General features: G+C 38.1%; 1 protein-coding gene across 1 annotated transcript; it reads right to left on the bottom strand.

Moving 5' to 3' along the window:
- Positions 1–1,100: 1,100 nt before the first annotated feature.
- TIGAR (TP53 induced glycolysis regulatory phosphatase) lies at positions 1,101–20,498 on the bottom strand. The gene is made up of 6 exons (XM_024569539.4): positions 20,375–20,498; positions 12,290–12,327; positions 8,208–8,329; positions 5,217–5,294; positions 4,155–4,265; positions 1,101–3,278 (listed from the first exon to the last, which is right to left on the bottom strand). Exons 1-6 carry the CDS (start codon positions 20,404–20,406, stop codon positions 2,847–2,849), a joined length of 813 nt encoding a protein of 270 aa, XP_024425307.2. The 5' UTR covers positions 20,407–20,498; the 3' UTR covers positions 1,101–2,846.
- Between the last annotated feature and the right edge of the window lie 339 nt (positions 20,499–20,837).

The raw sequence follows: 20,837 nt of genomic DNA, 5'->3' as shown, positions 1-20,837 counted from the left end.
TCCCAAAAAACCCTAACCCTACTCTAATCATGACAGAAACATCAAATTCCAATAGAGAGGCATCCTACAGAACACCTGACCAGTATTCCTCAAAACGGCCAAAGTCATCAAAAAAAGAAGACTCTGAGAAAGTGTCACAGCTAAGAGGAGCCTACGGAGCCATGACAACTAAATGTACTGTGGTACAAAATGGGATTGGGCATTGTGGGTACTAGGTAAAAACTAAGGAAATCTGAATAAACTCTGGCCCTTAGTTAATAATAGTGTATCAATATCAATAGACAAATGGATAAAGATGTGGCCCATATACACAATGGAATATTAGCCATAAAATAGAAAATCTTACCATTTGCAACATGGATGAACCAAGAGGGTATTATGATAAGTAAAATAAGTCAGAGGAAGACAAATATATGATTTAGCTTATATGTGAAACCTAAAAAACAAAACAGGAAAAAAACTCATACAGAGAACAAACTGATGGTAGCTAGATGGGAGGGGAAGGGGGATGGGCAAAAAAGGTGGGAGCGATTAACAACTACAAATTACCAGTTATAAAAACAGGGATGTAGAGCAGAGCGTAGGGAAGCCAGTCAATAACACTGTAATAATGGGAATGGTGCCACATGAGTACCAGGCTTATCAGGGTATCACTTTGTAAGTTATACAAATGTCTAATCATTATGTTGGACACCTGAAACTAATATAATACTGTGTATCAACTATAAGTGAAAAATAAATTTAAAGAAAATAAAGCATAAAAAAGCGAATAAACATATGTAAAAGGCAAATAAACTGGAAGGTATTTCTGATGTTACTCCTGCAACTCACTAAAAAAACCCCAATCAGCCCAAGAGGCAATCAGGCAAAGAGTATATACAGGGTGCTTTACCAGTGAGGTTGAAGTCCCAATTGTCAATACGCACATGGAAAAAAACTACTCACAACCATTAGCAATCATAGAAAAGCTCATGAAAATAGTAATATAACCTTTTTCACTCATTAGATTCACAAAATTTTGTCAAGAGAGTCAAGTGTTGACAAAGATATGGAAAACAGAAACTTCTGAATACTGCTAGCAAGGCTGAAAAAAAGAACAGCCATTCCGAAAACAATTTAGCTCTTGTTGAAGAGGAGATGCACATGTTTTATTGCCGAGCGGGAGAAGAGATGCAAAAGGCTGCTCCCTGCAGCAGTTTCTATGGGAAAATGTTGAATATACCTAAATGCCCACTAACAGAGGAGAATAAACATACAAAAGTGTCATATTTATTCAACAGAACACAGTGGTATTAAGTAAATAGATGCATACAAATCAACATAAGAGCCCCAAGATAAAATAAGTAAAAATAAAGGATACAGACAGCTTAAAGATATTTATGTATGTCTTTAAAACACCAAAACACTGTGTCCTTAGGATACCAGGTGGAAACGTACAGAACGGATGGGTGCACACACAGACTCACCGTGGTGGGTGCCTCTGGAGAGCACGAGAGGGCACAGGACTGCGGAAACTGGTTGAATAAGGACTTTGACTTACATCACAATCAGTTATGTCCTAAAAAGGGGGATATTACTTCTGGATGATGGGAATGCATACATCATTATTATTATTATCCGTCCTTTTCAGTTATTTTGTCCAATTTTCATTTGCAGCGTACTTCCCTGGTGCTCAGCCACATGCTCTGTTCCAATACTGGCAGGGAAGCGCTGGTGCTGGACACACAGAGAACAGCAGAATGCCGCACCGTACGTGCGGCTTCAAGGATGTTCAAAGTAAATGTCGACTAGACGTGGTTTTAGCCTTAACTGACACACTTTAGCGTTAATTCTTTTAGAAGCTGAGACTCGGAGCATTCATCAACATGCAAACCGAAATGCAACTGCACGCAAAACACCTCTTCATTTAGATGGGACTTTGAAGAGCCTAATCTTATGTACAAAATTCAGTTAACCAAAATCCCTTTCTCCACTGCCATCTGGTGGGAAAAAGAGGCAACCTCATCTGGGCCTTCCACAAACGCTCACATCTGCAGTTATGGGAGTGCCACTTTTCTTTACCGAAGCACACGCTTTTATTCCGAGGCTTCCGTGCAGTACCCTCTTTAGAGCCGTCCTCACGCAAACCCTTCAGCCTACAGATTAGATAAGAAAGAACTTTATCTTTTCCTGCTCGGATTCCTTCTTCGATGTTTTCAAATCAAATGATGCTTTAACTTCTTCCTCACCAGACTATTCTGCACCCTAATTTTCATTTATTCACATTTCAAACCTTCTAGAGTGAACAATTCCAACAGCTGATTTCTATATTAAAAATTAGTGTCACTTTGCTTTATATAAACTTATAATGGTAAAGCACTTTTCATTCAAAGGACTTTTAAAATATATCGTATTGGCACTATAAATATGCAGTGGGAATTATAAATAGTTCCTTTTTCCAAGCACTGGATGGAGATAGCACAAAACATACAGTATCTTATCAAGAGCCAGTAAAATAAGCTAGAATTTTCAGAAGTTAAAGAAAAATATCAACATAAAAGAAAAAACATAATCAGGTTATTAATCCCCCAATTTGCAATACTGAGTTCCTTCATCCATTTATAATCCAGAGATATACTACTGAGCAGAGTGGTACAAATACTCTGGAAAATGCCAACTGCACTCACACAATACTCAATTCTACACAGTTTTCCATTAGTGTTTTATGTGGCTATGATTCCATTCAAGCTTTAACACCTGTTACAGTAGACAGCTTTTTAACTGTTTCCAAATCAGCAATAGCAGAGGATGAAAATAACTAAAGTCAAAGGCACTCCCTCCCTCAGAGGCTCAAAACAATTAGATTTTTAGCAAGTTTCAGTCACTCCATTTAGATGATCCTGTAGGTTCATGCAAACACACTGAATTGTTGGTTTAACTTCTCTTCCTTTCTCAAAGTTTATGATGAAGAGACTAATGCCTGTGTTGGGACTGACTGACGTAAGTTCGGATGTGCTCACAGGTGCGGGTAAGGAACACTTGAGGTCAGTCAGAAAATAATTGAACAGGCTTCTCATGTAGGCACCATGACTCACAACTAAGACACTGGCTACTAATTCTGGAGCGCTGCTGTCTGAATTAAATTTGGAGGCACAGTTTTTTCCTAAAGGGAATATCTCTGCCAAAGAAGTTTCCAGACTGTTGCTTGAAGTTTCTGAGGAAATTGGTTCTTTTTGACCTGCTTCCTTCAAGATCAGTTGACAAAGAAATTCAAAAAACTCTATTCCGCGCATCTTCACCTACAAGGAAAGAAAAGGTGAAATAAGTGAGATTAATGACGGTCTTAAAACAGAAACATAAAACCTGACTGGATTTTTCTAACATGTCAATATAAGTACCATATGAGCAGACGAAACACTGCAGTTCTATTCATTCAATCAGTATTTCTATGGACATTAGAGAGGGCCCACCATATTTCTGGAATTATGGAAACACACTGGGAACAAAGATGACGAAGGTACAATTCCTAATTCCTGACTCAAAGCACTCAAGAGTCTAGTTAGAGAAGTCTGCAAGGAAACAGAAAACCATAAAATAGTATTAACTACGAAACTACATCTGACACTTCAGTTTACTTAGAACAAGGAAAAAAAAAACATTTCCTGTACTAAATTAATAGAAAGTGTTTACAAAAAAAATTACGAAAATAATGAACAAGGGGGGAAATCACCAATAATACAGTTTGAAAGCAGAACGATCCAAAGAAACACAAGCATGGTGATGCTGTCGCAGAGCCAGAAAGGCAGCAGAGGCCTGAGGATGGCATGGCTTGAATTATTTTTGCCTGTCGTTCTCCTTGAACATCACCACACGCTTTACTGACCACCACCACCGCTGAAGTTACTGCTTCATATTCAGAGTTTTCTTAACAGTTACATCCCATAGCACACATCCTTTAAATCCATCATCAGCTATGACTGCCAACTTAATAGTCAATGAGAAAACAAAGGTAGCTTAAAAAGAAAAAAAATGGTATCACGCAGAGTTGTTTTATACACCAAACAACTTTCAAACTGCTTATCTAAAATTTAGGAACATCTAATATACAAAAAAAAAGTCAGATTTCAGCTACAGTGACACTGGCAAGTTCATCAGCATGCCCCAGGGCTACGTACCTGGTCTAAGGTCTCTCCTCCAGGTGGTGTGTACCCAGGGATTTCTTCCCCAGCTGCTTTGGCCATTGCCCTTAGCTCACTCAGCCCCCTGCCTTCTGCAACGCCGTATGTCTGCAATAGTCCAATAAACAAAAGTGACTCCAGTGTATTTGCAATACAACAATTAAGTACAATCACTCCAGGAAGTGTGGTTTCTTTCTACTCACCTTATTATATCTCCTCTGAACTCATAATTCCCCACAGTGATAATGGATTACTTGCATAATATATTGAAAGAGATAAATCATTATATATGGTCTGCACTGATAAAACCAGAAGATTCTAACACTACCATCAAACAGAGTCCAACAGTGAAATATTTTTATAGGAGCATATGCTATCACCTAAAGGTTGAAGTTTGATTCCCTGTCAGGGCACATACCTAGGTTGCAGGTTCCGTCCCTGGTAGAAGTGCGTATGGGAGGCAACCAGTCAATGTTTTTCTCTCTCTCTTTCCCCCTTCCTCTTTCTCTAAAGTCAGTAAATATATTTTTTTTAAAAAAGATGCTCTAGCCATTCTGTTACATTTCTGCCCAGGTACAGAAGAATTCACAGGGCTGACAGGGACATTAACCAGGTTATAGGTCAGTATCATAGGCCATAATAAAAAGTCTTCTAGGAGACTTGGAATGAAATCGCAGCTATGAAATTGTTCTATGGTTTTAGCTAAATCATAGTTTCAGAAAGATTCACTGCTGCTGTATAAAGTGGGCTCTTTATGCTTAAAGTCAAGGAGTAGAATTGGGAAGCTGAGGGAGAGAGCTTTTCAATTTTATTTTAAACTCTTCTTGACTGTGTTAAATTCTTACAAGTATACCTTCTTTTATAATGTAAGATGTATATGATATGATTTTAATAGTTAAATAGATACCATGTATGAGAGTTTGTAACACTGTTACATCACAGATTCTTGACGAATGTTAGCTCTTTCCATATCCCTAGCAGGAATGAATTTTTAGCCACGTGATAACTTGAGGGGGTTACTAGTAATTTTTGGCAAAGAATAATACATAAATTACTTACTCTTTCCCGAAGTCTTGAATCATACTTTACTGTCATATCTTGGCAAAATTTGCTCTTCTCCAAAATCCCATGCACAGTCTGAAAAATCAAAAGACAACTGTTTCTCTTACAAAAATAATCATTCTGGCCAAAATAATACATGGCTTCTTAGTGAATAAAAAAGAACTAGAATTAATTTTTCTTTGCAAAACTTGCCTCTCTTTGCACTGCTAGTCCTTTGTCTCTTCATACCAGGTTTCCGTATTTCCTTCTAACATAACTTCTAGTTCAGAAGTCAGCAAACTACAGCCTACAGGCCAAATCCGGACCATCGCTTGTTTTTGTAAATAAAGTTTTATTAGAATGCAGCCATTTATGTATTGTTTACGGCTGCTTTCAAAGTACAACAGCAGAGATGAACAGCTGTGACCATATGGCCCACAAAAAAAAATAAGTACTATCTGATTCTTTACAGAAAAGGTTCTAGGTTGTTAATTCTCCATTCAGGTGTGTCTAAATTGATGTCAAGTCCATCAAGTCTTAATTTTTATTTTCAGTTCTAGAACTCACATTTGATTTTTCTTCAGAGCTTCCAGTTTTCCGCTTGTATTCTCCACATCTTTTGCCCATGCATTAAATAACTGTTTAAAGCCTGTGTCTGATAACTCCCACTGCCAAATAACTCCCATGGCTGCTTCTGCTGCCTTTATTTTTTATTTATTTTTATACACATTTCCTTCTCATTGTGTGCCTGGTTAATTTTAACTGACAAGAGACACTGCATTTGCAAAACTGTAGAAATAAAGTCCACAACCTGCCTTGTTTTTTAACACTCTCCCCACAAATTAGACATTGTCATCATTACTGTTTTATATTGTCAATAGTTGTTTATATTTACTTAAACTTTTACCAAGTTCTTTGCTCATCGTTCTTTTCTGAGACTCAGGTTTTCCTCCTGGAATTATTTTCCTTCTTCAGTTATCCTTTGAAAGTTCTATTTGTCTGAATGTTCTCATTTCACATACACTCTAGAAAATGTTTTGCTGGGTATAAAAGTCCAGGTTAATCCTATTGTCTCCCAGCACTTCAAAGAAATTATTATTGATATTGACAAATTTGTTGACAGCCTAATATTGGTCTTTAGTAGATGATGCTTCTCCTTCTTATTCTTTGGAGTTTTGCAATTTTGTTATGATAAGTGTAGAATGGGTTTTTCTTTATCCTAACTGGGATTTGTTACAGTTTCTGGACCTGATAATTTATTATCTTCCAATGATTCTGTAGAATTATCAGCTTTGTCCCAAAAAGCCTTTATAAAGATTTTCCACCTGTGTTTTCTTACAGAAGTTTTATAAATTTAGCTTTTAGATTAGTGCTATGATCAATCACAAGTTAATTTTTGTGTTGTGTGAGGAAAGAATCAAAGTTCACATTTTTCACATAGATAGTCCCATGTTTCAGCACCTTTTACAGAAAAGACGACCCTTTCAATCACCGAATTACCCTGGCACCATGGTCAAAACCCAATGGACCAAAAATACACACACAAAAAAAATATATAACTCTCTCCCCACTGGATTCTATTTTTTAGGTCCCTCAACTTTTGCTTGAGAGAAAGCTTGTATTTCACCTAATTTTTCAAAGAATTTGCACTGGGTATCTATTTGGAAAGTTTTTGAGTCATTATTTCCTCAAAATATTCATTTTTATTCCTCATACTCACCTCCTACCCTTACTTCCCTTTTGGGATTTCAACTACATGTAAATTAAATCTCTTGATATGGCACTGTACTTCACTGAGACTTCATTTCTTCTTGCCTTTTTCTTTCTATAATTTTAGAATAGTGTTTCCATGTCTGCATGTTCGCTGACCTCTTCTACAGTGTCTATCCATCCTGTGAAATTTTCATTTCAAAATATTGTATTATTTATCTCTAAAAGATAAATTTGGGGTTTTTTTTGTTGTTCTATCTTCCATGTCTCTCCTCTCTCTGTTCCTCTAAGGACAGTTTAGCCTCACTTACCAAGGTGTGATCCGATGACAACTCTGCTGTATGCTGTGTATTCAATGAAATCTCTTTACTTCAGCTGATGGGAACTCAAATTGGTTCCCAAACTCCATGAGTTCTAGGAGTCCGTTCAGCTTACAACTCCCCAGCATCTGCTCTCTCCCCTGAAGTTGTGTCTTGCCTGGCTTCATGCAGTTTTGCTCTACTATGTGTAGACTAATAGTCCCCTGAAGATTTAAGGAGACCCCCTCTACATATTTCTAGAGTTCTTTCCATCTGCTGAACTTACTGAGACCATCGGGCTCTATTTGGCTTCTCCTACCACAGTATGGATATTGTTTCAGCAGAAAATTCAGGACAATCCTAGGGCTTACCTCATTTGTTTCACTTTATTTAGGGATTATAAATTCACATTGCCTGAAGTCCAATATCTGAAAAGAGTGTTTGACAAATTTTGTCCTCTAATTGTTTTTCAGGGGAGGCTAACTTCCAGCCCTGTTATTCCCTCATAGTTGTCACAAAAAGTCTCCTTCTACTGAGCTTTCAGTAGTTGCTTTGGTTCTTTTTTAAATCTCTGGGGTTGTTTTCATAGTCAATCTATTCCCTAAAGGTATTTAAAATATCTCAAAAATGTCTTTTATTTCTTTGCAGTAACATTGTTTGTTCTATTTAACTGTATCTAGTTATTCCAGTATTTGATGTCTTTGTGAGTTAAATTCACCTATCAGTTGTTTCTTCTGGCTCTCTCTCAGGACACTTTCTTTGTCTATTTCTTTTATTTTATACATTTTGTTAGATTTTCTCCCCAAGCCATTCTAACTTAAAAGTTATGAAAATTAAATAAAGAAAAATGAAAAAAAAAAGTAGTTCTATTGAGGAGAGAGGAAGATCGGGGGTATTGTGTGTGTGTTTTAATTCCCTACAGGTTCTGGTAGCAGATTTTTCAAGGTTACAACTGCTGAAACTTTGGACTCATCACCCTAAACCCTGACTCTGAACTTACCTGCTTTGTCCTAATGAGATCACTGGAGAAAACATGAGTGAACTTCACATTATTTAGAAAAACACCAGCAGCAGCTGCTTGTTTAAATCCAGTTTCTGAAAGAGGCTCATCTACTCCTTGTCCTATCATAGTAAGAGAAGGAACAAACCATTCAAAAATATATATAAGGTATGCAAATTAAATCACATGTAAGAGACTATAAATGCATTTATTTATATTTTATTTAAATATTTCCTTGAATACGTTTCCACATAACTTTTCAGAGAACTGACAAGTAAAATTAAGCTACAATCCATTATAAAAGGCTCAAGTATTCAAATTTTCCCAAAAGATGTTTGCCTAATGGGAACTGGATGATAATGAAAACTCAACTGTCTCAAGCCTTCTACTCTTTCACACCTTCCCATTCCTTTATTAGCCGTATTTTATTAATGCTGGCTCTGATCTTATGTTCTCAACTCTGGTGTAATGTTTGGGTGGTAGGATCACCACTTAAGAAAGTTTTTCCTTCTAACTCCACTGCCAAAATATTCAGTATTGTATCTTTTCTTCCTCCCTCTTTTCTTACCTCCCTCCCTCCCTTCTTTTTCACTTAAAAAATACTTTGGAACCTCTATTTACAGAGAAAGCCTGATTAGATACTCTGAAGGCTTATCCTGCTACAAAACAATTGGGGGGGCAGAGATATGCATTCCTGGGTTCACAGGATATAAGGAAAATCTCCAAGAGACAAAGCAAAGCAACCAAAAACCTTGAGCTGAAACCCAAATATTACAGCTATCCTATAAGGAGCTAATGTATTGTTGTTTCAGGTCAGTAGTAAAATCAAATGCAAATCCTCTTCAAAGCAAATCATTCTCAATAAAGGGTAACTAGTTTTCTACTAATTTAGAGCAAACAATTTATCCAAAGACTTAACACACAAGAAATTAATCCATCATGAATGAAAATCATGGAAACAATAAGTAACAGATTTAGAACCAATAACCTTGCTGACACCAGAATAAAAATATACACTATAAAATAACATAAAGGCAGAATCACAAAAATAAGCAAATAACACAAATTCATCAAAAACTATCAGACAGCTTTCTAAAAGAACCAAATATAACATTAAATAATGAAACATAGAATTACTGAAGGAGAAAATAATGTCCTCAATGGATAAAGGGAGGTCCAGTTGCAGGGAGGCTTAATAAACTCAAAGACAGGCCTGAAGTCATTACCCAGAATGCAGCAGGGACACACATGGAACACATCTCTGACATGCTAGAGACATGACAGAGAGAATGAGAATTCCCAACGTGCATCTCACTGGAACTCCAGGAAGAGAAAGAAAAATGAAGGAGAGGAAATATGATGAGATAATGATTGAGAATTTTCCAGAAATCTACAAATAAAGGAAACACAATGTACATCAAGCAGGATAAATATTTTTTAAAATTCCTCCTAGATATATTAAGATAAACTGTAGAATACCAAAAGCAGTTTTAGAGAAAGACAAATTACCTACAAAGGAACACCATTCGGCTGAGAGAAGACTTCTTACACAAACAATAAAAGCCAAAAAGCAATAGAGAACAGCACCTCCCAAGGACTAACAGCACTGTCAGTCTAAAATTATCTCGACTAAAAGAAATTAAATAGTATAAAAACAGAATTGTCTACAATAGAAATAACTGAAACTATCTTTACCATCAACCAATCTGCACCAGGGGAACTTTCAAATATGGGGCAGGGGGTGCAGGAGTTAGTGGGTGAAGGGATTGAGCAAAAATAAAAAGGACTCATGGACATGGACAATAGTGTGACAATTGCGGGGTTGGGGGGAGGTGGGTATAAGGGGATTAAATGGTAATGGAAAAAATACAATAAAAAATAAAAGAGATATCTCAGGAATGAAGGTCTGGGATACAAAACAAATGATGAGGAACTGGTAAATATATATGTAAATGTATATAAACAGTGTCTCAATATCAAATTAAATAATAGCTACGTCCTATGGTTTAAAAAGATAGGATTAAGATACTAAATAAAAGTATCAAAAGTTCTTTGTATTTTTCCGGAGATGGGATAATAATCTTATACTTTATTAGGTATGAATGGTAAAAGTTTAAAGAACAATTTTAACCATTAAAAGAATAAAAATGGTTTATCATTACAAAGCCAGTAGGGAAGGTAAGAAGGGGTTGGATAAGGAAAAGAACAGCAGCACTTAAGAAGTAAAAGCAAGTAAAAAAATAAATAAAAACAACAACAAAAAAGGAAAATTAGAAAAAGAAGGGAGAACAGAACACCAAAGGAAGAAGGCCAAGTATATCAGTAACCAGAGTAAAAGTAAATAAATAGACTACTCTTGCCAATTAAAAGGCAGATTCTATTTTTTTAAAAGAATCAAAATCAGTTACTCATATTTATGAAGTTATAACACTTAAGACATCAGTACACACAAAGGTTAAAAGGAAATGAATGGAAAAATATATAGCAGGCAAATTGCAACCCCAAAAATAGCTGGAGGAGCTGTATTACTCTCAGAAATGCACGACATTATGACAAAAGTCTTAGTAAGGACTATGAAGATCACTATAAGTAACCAGTGATCCAATTCACTAGGAATACATAACAATTTTTAAAGTGGAATGTACCTAATAAAATAGCCTCTAACTATATAAAAGTAGGACCTACAAAGCACACATTATGCAATTTCAGGTATTAAAGAATAAATTGGCCATCCCAGTCAGAAATTTAACATATTTCATTCATAAATTAACATTTAGGTCATGCAGGCAAATTAGTAAATTTTCAAAATTAGCATAGAAGATTTGAACAAAAAAACAAGGTTGATTATTTGATTATGTAACTCCACACCCAACAATTAGAAAACATAGAATTTTCTCAAACACGCAATGGTAGATTTACAAAAATAGACCATGTTAAATTTCAAAGCAGTATCACCAGGGAAACCAGTGTCAGGACACAAGCCATCACGCTGGAAGTCAGTCATAAAAGATGAAGCACAGCAACAGCAAAGCCAGCCCAGTCACTGGGGAACTTAGCAAGCAGTTGTAAGTAACTCGGAGATAATGAAGAAATCATAACGGAAATTTCAGATGCTTGCTTCTGAATACATATCAAAATTGTAGGTTTGCAACCAAAACAGTACTTAAAAATATATAAGCCTGGCATGCTTTAAAAAAAAAAAAAAGGAGGTTATAACTTCAAGCACTAAGCATCTAGCTTACAAAATTAGAAAAAACATAAAAGAAACCTAAAAAAAAAATATCAAGTATGAACACAAAAACTTTTATTCATGGTCCACTGTCAACTTGTAATATATGAATCAAATAAGCAGCACTAAAGGACAAGGTGAGCAGGGACAGGAGTCCAAGGAATAACTCGGGGTGAGTGCAAGAACTGGAGAACAAGAGGCCATCATCCGACTAGAACCCAGTAGAGGCAGTCAGGCACACTGGGCAAGAAAATCAGTTTCTGCACAACCCCAACCCCCGAACCAAAAAAATAAAACAAAGTGCTTTTATAATCACAGCACAGAAGCAGCAGGTCTAGCTAAAAGTTCACCAAAATATTCTTTAAAAGCCAGACGGGCCAGATCACAGGGAGAGTAAAAGATCTGAGCCCAAATTAACACAAGGGAGGGGGACCTGTTCAGGATAAAGTAAGCATCCATGTGAGAACAGTCCCCCTTTTTAATCCTCTTTGTTACTACTAAAATTAAAATAGCAGAAAAATACCATTAACATCAACCAGGAAACTTTACGGTTCCAAATATAAAATCATCTTAAATCCAGGCAATTGTATTTTAAGACAGTTTAATCAGCTGCTGGGGCCACTTTAAAGCTATCCAGGGGCAACGTGGAACACCATCCTTTACATCCAATTCACTTAAGAGTCCTCTCGGTCACCATCTGCTCTGATCCTAGTTCTGTGACTAAGATGCTTGATTTTGTAATCCCAACTCACAGTACAGGCCTGCGCCCACTCCACCCTGCCCCACCAGACCTGATTAACTCACACACCACATGAACACTAAAGGGGAGAGGGAAAAATAATAATATACTAACCTTGAATTATTTTCTCCTTGTTTAATCTTGTTTGTCCACTAAAGTAGAGAGGGTAGGAAAAAAACCTTTATTACCAAATTGGGTTATTTCTAAGATGAGAAAAAAAAATCAGCAATGAAATGTAAAGATAGCAAGCATATGAACTTACGTAACATACTTCATAATCTAACCTGTAAAATTTATTCTAAATTAATATTTATAATCATCTAATGCACTTAATTGACAAGCTAAGAATTTCACACTGCCCAAATTAAAATGTATAGGCCATGTATCAATCTTAAGTGAACTGCAGGTGGGAAAGAAATGTATATTTATTTTTTGTTAAATATTCTTGTTAAAATAAGTATGTTGACCAAAATAATCTTCACAGGCAGCAGGACCTAAACGGGAAAGTCAGCCTGTCCACCGCTGAATGGATGAGCAGTGGATGGCGTGGGAGAGCAGCACACGAGCCTGCAGACCCCGCCCAGCCTCTCCCAGGTCCCAGCTCTTCTCAAGCCGTTCCATTTTGCAATGCCGACAACTACCTTGCAGACCACGCCGAAGACTGAGGTTTGGCTGAGACATTTTTAAGAATTAAAAAACCAAACCAAACCAATTTTGAAGCAACTAGAAGGGTGAAAGGACTGGAAACTTTGTCACAAAATCATAGTCAATTGAGGCTGGAGGGGGAAGGCGGCAGGGTTACTGGGACAAGACTGAACACCAGGGTAGAACCACAGTTAAAGCCGTCATCAAATACACAAAAGGCTACCAAGGAGAGTTCAGCTGACACTTCCTTGAGCTCTTTCTGTGTGCTAACTGACCCAGAGATGCTCAGTGGCTGCCCTTGAGAAAGGAATTGGCTTGTTCTGCGTGGATACTGGGCACAGAATTGGGCATGGGAGGTAAAAACAGTAAACAGGTAGGTTTCCTCAGAACAAATTTTCTCATCTGGAATCAAATGTCTACAGCCCCTATTTACATCCTTCTATGTCAATGAAAGGTGAAAATCTTTGAAGTAAACTTCACTGCCATGTATCAGGCTCAGGGACGAAACTGCTTTGGCTCTAGGAGCTGGGTGTAGCGCCAGTGCTTCAGCCCTTCCTCTGTCAAATGAGGATAGTAACGTCTCCATGTCACATGACTCCTGTGACAACTGAGTGAATACAGATGGTGTTCAGAATACTGTTTAGCTTTTCATAAGCACGCAAGAGTTTTAAGAGCTTTATAGAAATTAAAGATTTAACTTGATACATTTTTCTAATCTTTTAAAAACTGTGAAGTAAACATAAACAGCACAAACAAATAAAGCCACCCCATATAACCGCTCCCTCCATGTTAACAGATCACTGCCACCCTGCTGGACCCTTTTCCGATCACCATGTCCTCCCTCCCCTGGGAGATCCATTACCAGGACATTTGGAAGTTCATTTGCCTCTCTTCATAGCTTCCCCACCTACGTAGGGCATAGATTAGCTTAGCTATCTTAGTTGTTGAACTTTATAATGAATTGCTTCTTACTATATGTAGTCTTCTGCATGTTGCCTGTGTCCAACATTTTGTGAGATACATCAATGTTGAGGAGTGTGGCTGTATTCCTTACGTTCTCATTACTGTGTAATACTCCACTGTAAGGGTTTACCACACTCTATTTATATGGTCTGCTGATATTTAGAGCGTTTCCATTTTGGGGTTATGCTGCTATGAATAAGCTTGTACACAGTGCATCAGATTCTCTAGGGCAGTGGTTTTCAAAGTGTGGTCCCTGGACCAGCATCACTGGCATTGCCTGGAAACTTGTGGGAAGATGCAAAGTTTTCGCTCCCACCCAGGTACCCTGAATCAGAAATGCAGAGGCTGGGACACAGAAATCTGTTTTAATAAACCCATTTAGTGATTCTGATGCATGCTTACATTTAAGAACCACTCAAGGATAAGCAAACACCTTTTTTTTAATAAAGTTTTTTTTAAGATTTTATTTATTTATTTTTAGAGGGGGAGGGAGGGAGGAAGAGAGGGAAACATCAACATGTGGTTGCTCTTCATGCGCTCCCTACTGGGGACCTAGCCTGCAACCCAGGCATGTGCCCTGACTGAGAATCGAACCAATATCCCTTTGCTTCGCAGGCTGGCTTCAATCCACTGAGCCACACCAGCCAGGGCTGTGGACAAAGTTTTATTGGAATACAGTCACACCCATTTGTTTATATATTGTTTTGGCTACTTTCATACTGTAACAGTGGAGCTGGGCCATTCAGGCAGATTGTGGGGCCCACAAGCCTATTTACTATCTGGCCCTTTATAAAAGTTTGCTTACCCATGCCTAGAGCTATATACCTAGCACTAGAATTGCTGGGCCACAGGGTATGCAAATATTCAGCTTCACCAAGTGGTTATACACCTTTATACCTCTCTGCAGTGTCCCACATCCTCCCCACCACTCAGTAATGTAAGAGCTCTCAATTTATGCCAATCTGACACATGAACGGTTTACCTCACCATGACTTTTATTTGTATTTCCCTGTTACTATGAAGGCTGGCAACTCCCACTTTATTTTAAATGAAGCACTACTTAAAAAAAAGAAAAGAAAATCTCCCGTGGTGGGACTAAGCTACTAAATCTGAAAGGAATTCCATCAGATCTTAAAGACATAATCACTAACTCAGGTCTGTTTGGAACCTTATGAGTTGTTTAGAAAGGGGAGTTACTAACCTCTGCCAGCAGCAGTGGTCCCCAAAGTGGAGTGTGTATCGGGATCCCCCGGCAGGCTTATTAAAAAACACTGGCTGCTGCATCTGGCGAGTATGTGTTCTTACTTCCAGACCCAACACAGGCAGCCAGCTCTTTAGGTAGCCTTCCCTCCCGGCCCTGTTCCTCACCTACCAACCCATTTAATTCACCCAACTCCAAGCTGCCATTTTACCCTGATTTATCACCTGCATGCTAAGTAATTTTTACTTTTGCGTCTACCTGGCTCCAGTACCTTTTAAAGGCACAGCCAGAGGCTGTATCATCCTAATATGGGGAAAATCTTGCGTCATAACAGAACCTCAGTGTACATACTCTACCTTTGAAGAGTCATCTGGAAATATCCATCAAAATGACAAATCCGTTTGCCCTTTGATCCAGCAACCCTATTACTGAACCTGCATTCATCTATATCTAAAAGAATACTTGTTATAGTATTATTTCTAATACCAAAAGATGCTAAATAAACTACATGCCCATTAACAGCGAACTGGTTGCACTAACAAATAAACAGTGGTATATCTACATAATGGAATAGTATGTAATTGTGTCCCCTAAAAAGAAAAAGACTGTATGTAAAGATATGGAAATACCATCAACATATATCATTAAATAGAAAAAGCAAGGTGCAGATTTTTAAAATCCACCATTTTAGAAAGGAAGAAAATAAGAATAAACATTTGGATATATAGAAAGAAATACTGGAAGAGTACACAAAGAACTAATAAATGTGGTCACCTATGGGGCAAGGAGGACAGGAAGACTAGGAAGAATTGTTTTACTTCTAAATATGTCAATTTATTAGTTTTTTTTTAAGTGTATGACAAGTAAATGAAATTACACAGAACTATTTACTGTTGATTTACCATTGTTATTAATATTAACGAAAGATTTCTTAAACTCTGAAATACACTCAGAATCTTTTGAAATGGATGTGAAAGAGGATAGTAACCATTCAGACGAATGAAGCATCCAGGGAAATGATAGGCAAACTGGCATTTCTAATACAGAAAATGGTTCTCAAACACTGGATTCACCTTCTGTGTCGGCCTCATAACCTTGCTGAGACCAAGAATGAAAGAACTGCTATTTAAACACCAGTGACATTCTCTTTAGACAGTGGCTTTGTAGCCAAGTTCAATTTCCAAAGAATTCAAAGCAGTACCCTCATTCCATATTTACTTTTACACAGGAATCTTAAAAGGTTTTGTCGACTCTATGTAGATCACAAACTCATTCATTTTATAAATTTGAAACTAAGAGTGCGGAAAAAATTTTAAATATTGCCAGTCCAGGTCTCTACGAAATCACAAAATTCAGCAGAGATGACAACTTTTTATGTGCTTGCTAAAAAGACAGCTCAAGATTTTTAGCTTAATCTCAATAGCTGATTTGATAAAAGATTATATCATCAAAATGTCATCCTACAAAAAATGGAATCTCAAGTACTTTGACAGTTTTGTAATGGCACTGCCCCACTAACATTTTTAGCGAAAGGAGAAAAAATAGCTCTGATATAACGAAGGATTTCATTTAGCTGTAAGTCAACAGAGGCTGTTGGAGACATTACTGCTTTATTAACAATCACTGGCATTCTATCAATCATTTCTGCCTTCAAATCACTTTATAAATATAACAGAGTAGGAATCTAGAAATCTAATTTTTTCTAAAAGCATTCATAAGTATTTAGTTTTACAGCTTTTATCAGCTTTATCAAGAGGTCTGTACTAGTTTGGGGAGTGGGAAAGAAAAGCAGGTGGCTAAAACCTTTTTACTATTAATCTACTCCCTTTAACCAAAGTTTGGCTTGTGACAGAGGCAGAAAAGGTGAAGGGAGCTGAAAGGTCAGAGGAATATATTTTGAAGGAGTCAAGAATAACACCACTCAAAATCTGCAGTGGGATCCATTTCCAAAACATAACACTCGACTCTGCAGGAATCCAAATGCTTCTGCCAAGAAGTGAAGTCTTATGACCAGACATTTATAGGCCCTACAAATAAGCATCATTCATTTTGTAGATTATTACACTGTTCTTCACTTAAAAAGGTATTTGACCTTGTTAGTTCTGGTTTATATTCTATGGCATTTCATCAGAAATCATATAGGAAGCTTTCTTTCCCAAGCACATCCTTTTAAAGAATTCAAATTCAACAGCAAGCATGAGTGTGCCACGACAGAGAGGGAAATCATGGGAAATGAGTACACATGTGCGGCAAGTTTTCAAAACAGATGTGCTGTCGCATACATGGAGATGTAAAGCCTCACCTGACATTAATCCTGACTAAAGCTTTATCCTAATTAAACACCAATTAATCCACTTGCAAGTATAGAAGATTTCAAGGGTCAGTAACATGGAAACTTTCCCTAGATGTCTGGGGGGAAAAGAAAGTAATACCCAAAATTCATGATAATATTTGTGAGTATGCGTAGATTAATCCTATGTGCAAAGCTAGGATCAAGACCACTCCCAGGAAACAAATATCACAGTAACATAACAATTATATGTTACCTTTATAAATGTTTACAGATGATTTAATTTTTGTTTTTGCTTAAGACCAGAACAATGATTAGCACCCAACAAAAAGCAAGCTAACTGCTGCTAGAGGTACAGTAAGAAAAACATCAGTTTTGCTATCAATAACTTTACTAATGCATCATCTTTCAGTCTTTAAAGTGAATTAAATTTAGCTAGTAAAAAAAGGTTAAGTTTTAAGAGCTAGTTTTAAATGGAAGTGAAATAGATGGTCTGCAGGCAACTGATTGCAAACATCTACAAATAATGTTTCAAGGGAACTAGGACCTCCAATCTACTGTGTAGGTGATGGAAATGCCAATACATACTGGTGTTTTCAACGATGCTGTGCTACAAAATCATGAGAACTTACAGTTTAATAATATTAGGCTTAAAGTTTGAAATCTTGGGCATTCTATTCCAAAAATGATACACAAGGTACTTTCACTCCCAAGTATATGATGAAGAAAGGTAAACACATGTACAGTAACAGCACAAGATTCATAAAGGACTTGGTTGAACTTAAAGGGTTTTTGCATTACCTGAAGAGGCACCCTTCAATAAAATTATCCAACTCAAAAAATACTGATCATGCCATCAGTTTCAAGGTGTCTGACTATCTTACAGAGTTGTACAGAATTAGGTAACAGAGAACTCAAATGCCCTTTCCCAGTATTACACTAAATGATCCAATCCTGCTGATTCCAGTAACTCATTATACTTAATGATGATGATTATCAGTCGAGTTTGAAATCATTTCTTTTCCTGAAAGAATCATCACTTTTTACTTTTGAAAATTCTGAAGGAGAAAAGAGAGATGGTCCAGACAGGGAAGCAGCTTACCATAATCCTACTTTCCCACAAATAAAGCACAACAAAACAAACCATTCTTATCATTAGTCACAATTACATTAAGAGAAATAAAAAGTAGTCTCTGAAATGCCTAGTGATATTCAAACAATCTACAAATACCAGGCTTTAAGCAACTCAGTAAAATAGGATGCAGAAGAGTACCGTGGTTAAGAGTATGGGCTGTAGAGTCACATTGCTTTGGTTCAAAGCCCACCTCCCAGAACTGCCATGTGATTTTAAGCAAGTGACATGCCCTCTTTGTCTCAGTTCCTTATCTGCAAATCAAGGAGCAGTCCTTACCTCACTGGATTGTTGTTAGAATTTCATTACAACAGTGCCTGACATCATTTATTAAGACATTTTTTCATTGGTTTCTATAGAAATCCTGTGAGGAGTTAATTAAAAAATCAAGCCTTTTTTTAAGAATCAGGGAGGGGATAAAATCCACATTGGTATAACTACTGTTTATTAAGGATCTAAATAGGGATCACCTGACTTTCCAAGAGGTGTTTTAACCCAGATTTCCTACAACTTCCGAGCTTCAGTTACATGCCAGACACTGTGCTGGCTGGGTCCGAGCAGCCAGAAAGTGTCTAACATTGGAACAGTACGGCCTCTGATTCCTGTTCTGCTACTGATTAGCTTATGAACTTAAATATGGCATAAAATGCTGGTAAAGTATTCTATCAATGAAGAGGGTAAAGAAGAAGAGATAGAGAAGAATTCGACTTCTAGTTTTAGTCGCTAAAATCCCGTGAATCCTAAAAGGACACTTTCAGATGATTCCCAAGATTATCTTCCTGTAAAAGAAGAACAGGACAGAACAGATAGCATTTAAAAGTCGGCTTGACAAGGTTAAATCATATTAGTGTTCCTTGTGAACTCCCTGAAGTTAAAAATGACATCTTATTTATCTATGTAACCCAGTCCATTGGCACATAGTACCTACTCGAAATGCTGCTATAACAAACTATACATACATATTTGAGGGTTAACTGCATTTTTATTAGAGCTGTCCTTATAGAAAGAGAAGTTATTTCGCAGATATATTTCTTCCCCACCATGGTGCTATACACTTTACCTTGCTCGCACTTAATTCTCACACTAACTCAGTGAGGTAGGTACTATTATTATCCTCGTTTCATATACCAAGAAACTGAGGTCGGAAAGATAAGTCAGTTAGCAGAAGACCAGGTTGCAAGGCTTGTAGCTGGAGCTCCAATTCTTACCGAGGTCTCTCTTGCTTGAAAAAATCTGTGCTTTTAACCACCCTGAATTTCACTTCCCATTAACAGCAGACAAATTAAGTGTTGAGAAGAAAAAAGATGAGACATAAAGACATATCAGCATTTAGCTCCGTGTAATGTTACTACAATATTAGTTTGAGGGGATGTGGTAGGCTGAGAGCGGGACCCCTTTTTCCTCTTCCAGTAATGTAGCCTCTGGAGAGAATAAATAAATCTTAGAAACATGTCTGTGGGGCTGACTGCCCTGGCAAACGAGAGGGAAACGAGGAAGAACTGCAGAGACAGAGAGAGGAGGGTAGGGAAAAGCAGCCAGCATCAAAAATATCAGTCTCGGACTAGCTATTTCGCAGTCTTCGCAATTTGCTGGGAACCAAAACGGTGCACAGAGAAGTGTGGAGACCAGGTTTTCTTTCTTCAGTTGCAGCTCTGTCACCAAGTGGCTGGGAACCTCGACCATTTACTTACCTAGACCTCACTCTCCTCATTTGTAACACGGGGCTGATGATATTAACACTTGCCTCCCTGGCTCCGGGTGGCTGGGGGCGGCGTAGGGGTGGGTTGGGGAAGGAGGTGTCGAAATCAAACAGCAAGTACGAAAACACCTAGAAAATCCCCCGTCCGAGCCAACTCTGAGAAGGGTGAGCAAGCAGGGAGAAGGGATGACAGACCAACGTCCCTTCACCCATTCCAAAACGCTCTCAGTGACGAAGAGGGAAAGGCACACTGCGACAGCAATACTTACTGTCGGACAACCATCAGAGCGAAGCGCGTCATCGCTGCCGTCCCCTCCACCGCGCAGCGCTGCTTCTCTGCACTGCAGATTCACCTCGCCCACACCACTTCCGCCAAACCCAGTCCGCCCGCCGGCTCCGCAGCTGTGGGCTGAGGCGGCCTCCTACGTCATCTCCGGAAGACCAATCAGGGCGGTGGGAGGCCGGCAGGTCGGAGGAGACTGGTGGGAGCTGAGGCCCCCGCCCAGGGCCGTGGCGCTTGCGCCCCTGCGCGCGAGCTTGTGATTGGTGCGCAGCAGGTGCGTGCGGAGCCCACCCGGCAGACCGTAGTGGAAACGATTCTTACCGCGGCAAGCTGGTATCTTGGAGGCGCGGTGTAGATAAGGGAACCAACGCTGGGATTTGGGGGCAATCTGGCTTGAGGCTGGAATGCAGCCAAGTAGTCTGACTTCGTGGGTGTACAGCTCTGGACAA

This window comes from Desmodus rotundus, chromosome 3 (genome assembly GCF_022682495.2).
Source record: "Desmodus rotundus isolate HL8 chromosome 3, HLdesRot8A.1, whole genome shotgun sequence".
NCBI lineage: Eukaryota > Metazoa > Chordata > Mammalia > Chiroptera > Phyllostomidae > Desmodus > Desmodus rotundus.
This window is presented reverse-complemented; position numbering and strand designations above follow the sequence as displayed.